Source organism: Poromitra crassiceps (genome assembly GCF_964638095.1).
Source record: "Poromitra crassiceps genome assembly, chromosome: 19".
NCBI classification, from domain to species: Eukaryota; Metazoa; Chordata; class Actinopteri; order Beryciformes; family Melamphaidae; genus Poromitra; species Poromitra crassiceps.
In genome coordinates, this window is record NC_139646.1 from 29,433,959 (window position 1) to 29,441,458 (window position 7,500).

Here is a 7,500-nt window from a genome sequence, read left to right on the forward strand (position 1 = left end):
GTGGAGGTGGGTTGTTTAAGTCAGACACAGCATGAAAGGAGGAGCTGGAGTGGAGGTGGGTTGTTTAAGTCAGAGACAGTATGAAAGGAGGAGCTGGGGTGGAGGTGGGTTGTTTAAGTCAGACACAGCATTAAAGGAGGAGCTGGGGTGGAGGTGGGTTGTTTAAGTCAGACACAGCATGAAAGGAGGAGCTGGAGTGGAGGTGGGTTATTTAAGTCAGACACAGCATGAAAGGAGGAGCTGGAGTGGAGGTGGGTTATTTAAGTCAGACACAGCATGAAAGGAGGAGCTGGGGTGGAGGTGGGTTGTTTAAGTCAGACACAGGAGGAGCTGGGTTGTTTAAGTCAGACACAGCATGAAAGGAGGAGCTGGGGTGGAGGTGGGTTGTTTAAGTCAGACACAGCATGAAAGGAGGAGCTGGGGAGGAGGTGGGTTGTTTAAGTCAGAGATTTTTTATTTGATGAAAAGGACAAAAATATATACTATTAATCAAAATGTATTATACGAACATTTATATGATTCAAATGTATTTAGTAATGCTTCCATTCATTTAATGAACTTAACGGGGGGAGTGATATACCAATATTTCAGTGCAATTGAGTCTCGAAAATCATTATTCAGTAATGGTACAAAAGTTAACACAGTAAGTGCAATATAAGTAATATTCATGTTTGTAATCAACTCTGCCTCCTATTCCATGACATTTTTCAAATAAGCATATGACTTTTGTGTAAATGGGAGACTCGTGGGTACGGTTGGTACCCATACAATCCATTCTCATTCAGATATCTTGAGGTGAGAGGTCAAAAGGTCAAGAGGTCAAGGGACCCCTTTGAAAATGGCCGTGCTAGTTTTTGACCTCACCACAGATAAGCCTATTTGGAGCAGTATTCCGCCCCTTTCCCAACAAGCTAGCATGAAATGGTTGCTACCAATGGATGCATTAGGTCTGCTAGTTTCAGAGGACCACAAACTATTCATCACATTAGTAATGTGCAATGTGCATCCTATATAGTTTCTTACAATAGTGTTAGCTCAAACGCTAATGTTAAACAGTATGTAGATGGGCAATGCTAACGCCATTTGCGCCATGTTCTGGGATCTACAGTAAACTAAAAACACAGATTTGGGTGGTCTAACCTAATTGGTTAGTTAGTGGAATATTCAAGCTTCGCCAGTTGCCCATCCCTGTCCCAGACTGACTCAGGACCAGGACCAAGATGAGACCGAGACCATCAAAATGGGGTCTTGAGACCAAGACCCCACTTTGAAAACCACTGGTTTAGATTTTAGACCAAAAATCCCAAATCGATGCATTTTGAAATATTTTTGTAGCACAAGAAAACATGTGAAAACGCAAGGAAGTTAGTGGTAGCGTATCTCTCTCTCCAGCCATCAAACTCCAGGCTCCAACCTCCCCTGTGTGTCTCCACCCCCCTCCCTACAGACATGTTTGCGTCGGATGTGTGCGGCCCAGATAAGGAGCTGGATGTGGACAGCTGTCAGTGTGTGTGTCGGCACGGGGAGCGGACTCAGGCCTGCGGCCCTAACAGACACCTGGACCGCAGCACCTGTCAGTGCCTCTGCAGTGCCCCGCAGCCCTCCGCCTGCCCCCCCAACCACATCTTCAATAAAGACACCTGTCAGTGCACCTGCAACAGGACGTGTCCCAGGCACCAGCCCCTCAATAAGACCAAGTGCTCCTGCGAATGCAACGAGTCGCCCAACAGGTGCTTCCTAAAAGGACGCAGGTTCCACCAAGCTACATGCAGGTAAGGAGGGATTTCTCTGACTTGGGTAAAGAAGTGATTGCGCTACGAGATGAATCACGAGAGACCGTAGAACATTTGACTTGCACAAAGAAAAGGTTTTGGTCCAAGTCAAATGTTCTATTGTCTGTCGTGTTTCATCTCATAGCTGAATCACTTGGTTTGTCTAAATAAAACTCTTTTTATTTTACGAAAACCGAGAAAATAAAGGCTGGCTTTACACGGTGAAACTTTCACGCAATTTTAGTTGGTTATAGGTGAAACTAAGTTGCAATTGATGGGCATGGTGTTAGCCCTCTGCAACACAATTTAAACTTGTGTGAAATTCACCCGCAACAGTTGCAAAACTCTCAACTTTGTGAAACTAGTTTCAACAGCCAATCAAAACACTGATAACATGTCAGATGATGATGTCAAACAGCTGAGCCATGTCAACAAACGAACGTGAGCTAGGCAGAGTATGTTTAAATGGCAGTTAGCCGGTGGGTACCGCTAGCGTAGGTAACTTTAAAATGAGGCTTGTTTGAACAATTTGCTAATGTTTGTTGTCTCTTGTGGAGAATGCTAAGCTCACTGGAGCAAGTTCCTTGAATAGAGTGTGAAATGATCCATGGTAAGTGTGTGTTATAAGCCAGAGGAAGGACCTGGAGAGGCAGTGCTTAGTGTTATAAGCCAGGGGAAAGACCTGGAGAGGCAGTGCTTAGTGTTATAAACCAGAGGAAAGACCTGGAGAGGCAGTGCTTAGTGTTATAAGCCAGAGGAAGGACCTGGAGAGGCAGTGCTTAGTGTTATAAGCCAGAGGAAGGACCTGGAGAGGCAGTGCTTAGTGTTATAAGCCAGGGGAAGGACCTGGAGAGACAGTGCTTAGTGTTATAAACCAGGGGAAAGACCTGGAGAGGCAGTGCTTAGTGTTATAAGCCAGAGGAAAGACCTGGAGAGACAGTGCTTAGTGTTATAAGCCAGGGGAAGGACCTGGAGAGACAGTGCTTAGTGTTATAAGCCAGAGGAAGGACCTGGAGAGGCAGTGCTTAGTGTTATAAGCCAGGGGAAGGACCTGGAGAGACAGTGCTTAGTGTTATAAACCAGGGGAAAGACCTGGAGAGGCAGTGCTTAGTGTTATAAGCCAGAGGAAAGACCTGGAGAGACAGTGCTTAGTGTTATAAGCCAGAGGAAAGACCTGGAGAGGCAGTGCTTAGTGTTATAAGCCAGAGGAAAGACCTGGAGAGGCAGTGCTTAGTGTTATAAGCCAGGGGAAGGACCTGGAGAGACAGTGCTTAGTGTTATAAACCAGAGGAAAGACCTGGAGAGGCAGTGCTTAGTGTTATAAGCCAGAGGAAGGACCTGGAGAGGCAGTGCTTAGTGTTATAAGCCAGGGGAAAGACCTGGAGAGGCAGTGCTTAGTGTTATAAGCCAGAGGAAAGACCTGGAGAGGCAGTGCTTAGTGTTATAAGCCAGAGGAAGGACCTGGAGAGGCAGTGCTTAGTGTTATAAGCCAGAGGAAGGACCTGGAGAGGCAGTGCTTAGTGTTATAAGCCAGGGGAAAGACCTGGAGAGGCAGTGCTTAGTGTTATAAGCCAGAGGAAGGACCTGGAGAGGCAGTGCTTAGTGTTATAAGCCAGGGGAAGGACCTGGAGAGGCAGTGCTTAGTGTTATAAGCCAGAGGAAGGACCTGGAGAGGCAGTGCTTGGTTGGTATTGCAGTGAACCCTGGGCTGTAATACAAGACCTCACTCTGCTAATGACTTCTCTTAGCTGTCACTTAACCATTTCCTCTCCCTGCACAGGAAGACACACACACACACACACACACACACACACACACACACACGCACACACACACGTACCCATCCAGGTTGACCCTCTGTGACCCTGTTTGAGAGTGATTTATGAGTATAGCGTAGCAGTAAGCATAGTGTCTGGGATCTGGTGGTGTGTGTATGTGAGCATGTGTGTGTTTAAGAGAGTGTGTGTATGTGAGTGTGTGTGTTTGAGATAGTGTGTGTGTGTGTGTGTGTGTGTGTGTGTGTGTGTGTGTGTGTGTGTGTGTCTGTCTGTGTGTGTGTGTGTGTGTGTGTGTGTGTGAGTGTGTGTGTGTTTGAGAGTATGTGTATGTGAGCGTGTGTGTGTGTGTGTGTTTGAGATAGTGTGTGTGTGTGTGTGTGTGTGTGTGTGTGTGTGTGTGTGTGTGTGTGTGTGTGTGTGTGTGTGTGTGTGTTTATAGGTTTCACCAAAGCTACCATGCCTAAATATCCTCTCAGCCATCAAATAGCAGCCTGTAGTCAGGAAAGAAATGGCCTTTATACGCTACTCCAGGAAGTCTTTGTTGTCTTGATGGAGTGCGTAAGTCATACGTCAGAAGGTCTCTCAGTCTTTTCATGTGTTTGGCTTCCTTGACTTTGGTCCTCATTCTCCATCCATCATCTGAAGGTTGGACAACGAGCCTTGACTCTGGACTGGGGTTTGACTGATATGGTTTCTGAAGGCCAATAATGATATTTTCCTCGCGCACGAGATTGCTAGTGATGTTAAAACTACAGATTGCTAGTGATGTTAAAACTACAGATTGCTAGTGAAGTTAAAACTACAAACTGTCCTTGTCTCTCTCTGTAGTTGTCACCGGCCGCCGTGCGAGGTGAGGAGGCGAAGGTGTGATCCGGGTTTCTCCTTCAGCGAGGAGGTGTGTCGCTGCATCCCCTCCCACTGGAGACGGCTGGACTGACCCCGAGCAAATGACATGCTAACGAGATGCTAATGAGATGCTAACGAGCTGATAAAGAGCCACTATGATTCGTCATCCATCCCCGGAAGCTGCCGGTCATGAGTGTCTTCGTCAGCTGTGGCGGCTCCTCAAAATGAAAAATATATATATCTAAATAAATGATGGGTGGAGTTGTGTGGGATGGAGCGGACCCTGGTCAAATGTGGGGAACTGGTGATTGTAATGCAGGAAATTAATGTGGGAAATGTGGGATCTTGTGTAGGCTTTGAGGACCACAGTGCCCAGAAAATACAGCAACATGGAAGTAAAGACTGAAAGAAATAGTTGAGGCTGGAGATTTGTTTTAAAATAATGAATAATTTGTTTTTGTATGAATTATGTGTTATTATCCTTATGTCAGATATTGATTATATAATTTATTGAATGTGCTTTTTTCAACCTCTATGTTGCAACTTCAATCGTTTCCACAAAGATACACTGTGATCAATATTTTTGTATTGTGTAAAGTATTATGTTGTAAAATAAAGTATATGTTGTATATTCTTAACTTGCTTTGTTATTCAGGTTATAGTCGTGGAGTTTACACTTGCATCCATAATAAACGTTCACTTTGTACTTTTGCAAACACATGAGGTCTTGTTTTATGGATGATCATTTCTTCACAGCAAGACTTGATAACACAACAACAAACAGACCGGATCAAAAAACACACACATTCAACTCATTTCTCTCATTTCCATGTCGTCAGACACTTATGGGCAGGTCAGGAGCAGTGGTCACTATTTCTTTCCAGCGCCCGGGGACCTTCATTGGACCAACTTCACATGTTGTCGTCACTGGTCGGATGACGATCTTCTGCATGTTTTTAGTGGGGGTTTATGTACGGAGGAACCCCCTGGGGGGTACGGGGAGAACATGCAAACTCCACACAGAAAGGCCCTTTCGACGAGATAGCTCACCTGGGCAGTAGGCACTGAAGATATGGGGGGGTCACAACTCCAGCGCCCACAGCGTCCCAGGTGGGAATCGAACTCAGGACCTTCTAGCTGTGAGGCGACAACGCTACCGACTGCGCCACCGACCGCCACCAGAAATCGGCACGCCCACACATGAAGCAGACATACCGCTCTTATCACAAGCTCCGAAGTGGTCATATGTCCGCGATGACGGCGGCGCGCTGTGTGAAAACAACTTTCACACATGAAGGCATTACACTGCGCTTTCTGGTCATTTCCCGGTATAAAGCGCATGTGTGAAAACGGCTATACTCACACACACACACACACACACACACACACACACACACACACACACACACACTCTCTCTCACACACACACACACACACACTCTCACCCACACACTGTCTCTCTCTCTCACACACACACACACACACACAATCACACATTAGTGAGGTTGACATGAGAGGTGACGGTGGTTAAACATGTTACGTCCATCTGGAGTGGATTACATATCAACCTCTGGAGCACCCCATCCTCCACACACACACACACACACACACGTGTGTGTGTGTGTGTGTGTGTGTGTGTGCGTGCGTGCGTGCGTGCGTGTGTGTCTGTAGACCATGAAACATGCTGAAAACCAGAGACAGACAAGAGTGAAAGAAGACAGAAAAGAGGAAACCTCACCTTTCTCATCGGCGGTGTCTGTGCTGGTGATATGATTTTTCCCGGGTCAGAGCTCCCAGCCGTCACAGAGCTCAACAACGCCGTCACAGAGCTCAACAGTGCCACTCTGGTCGAACGCTCAGTAAAAAATATCGGATCAGATGAAAAGAGGCATTTATGAGCAGCGGCGAGCTTTCTAACCCCGACGTCGAGAAGCTATGAACCCTTCTGCTCTAGTAGGTGGCTTTGAAATGACTCTTGGCCCATTTCCACCGCAGGTAGTAGCGCGATCCCGCTCCGCTCGACTCGATAAATTGTCTCATTCCACCGGTTAAAACTGTCCCAGCCCGGGTTGTATTGGGGTCGAGTCGTGCTACTTTTCGTACCTGCCTCGTCGGGGTTCTATTCTGTCAACCCGGTACCATACGGTGACGTGAAAACATTGTTGACGACTGATTGGTCAGGCAGAATCGTGTTTACTCTGTCTATCAATGCAATGCTGCATACCAGTTTAGTGGGCTTTTACCTTCTCTTCTGTTGTGTTATTTCCATCAGTCTTTTGTGTTGCTGCCTTCGCCTCTGGTGAAATAAAGTTGTGGCGGTGGTTTCAATTGTTTTCAGAGTGAAAAAAGTCCGCTGCTCAGGAAGCTCCTGTAGTTAGTTGAGTGCAGCGCTCTGCTAGGCCGCAGGCGGGTCTTTGGTGAAGCCGCGGTCTTGCCTGGTGAGAGGCCGCGGGGGTACAGGCTTCACTCTGTTGCGCCTCTCCCGTCCGCACGCAGCGCATGCCTGTGAGTTTGAGTAACAACAAAGTGATATCCATTCTCCTGGCCGATTGTCACATTTGCCCATGTACACTGTAGGTCATTTAGAGGCACCAGTATTTCATAAACAGTTTAAAAGTTCTGTGGATGGATTTAATTGTAACCTTATGTTATAGCCTACTTCGGCTATTAGGCGAAGGACAGATATGCGGTCGCTATGACGACCAGCTGTGGGCGGGGGCAGATGAACGGCGGTCGAAGCAGAACATCCATCGGGCCGAAACGAGTAGAGCCGACTGGTGACGAGCTGTGCAGGGCAGTAAAATGTGGTGGAAATGAGCCATCTGTGACACTTGTAAATACGTCTGTCACACAGCTTGGGAGCCAAAGTCACAGGCAAGTCTATGTACGGAGACAGGACTCTAGGGTAGACGATGACGTCATACCCGGAAGAGTCATAGCGGGGCTACCCGCTATGACTACATAGCTAAAGCCCACCCAAAAAAGGCCTAGAACCGCCCCTGTTGGCTAATATCACATGAGAGGGAGTGCTGTTGTTGGTTAATATCACATGAGAGGGAGTGCTGTTGTTGGCTAATATCACATGAGAGGGAGTGCTGTTGTTG

The 7,500-nt window shown here is 47.0% G+C and overlaps 1 protein-coding gene across 1 annotated transcript in view; it reads left to right on the forward strand.

Moving 5' to 3' along the window:
* The window catches only part of LOC310794031 (vascular endothelial growth factor C-like), a gene marked incomplete at both ends in the record, with an annotated part of 22,526 nt that extends 18,039 nt beyond the window's left edge, over window positions 1-4,487 (forward strand). Inside the window, 2 exons of the mRNA XM_083655897.1 lie at window positions 1,448-1,772; window positions 4,379-4,487. Of these exons, the coding sequence (XP_083512023.1) occupies window positions 1,448-1,772; window positions 4,379-4,487 (434 nt within the window). The remainder of the gene's footprint in view (window positions 1-1,447; window positions 1,773-4,378) is intronic.
* Between the last annotated feature and the right edge of the window lie 3,013 nt (window positions 4,488-7,500).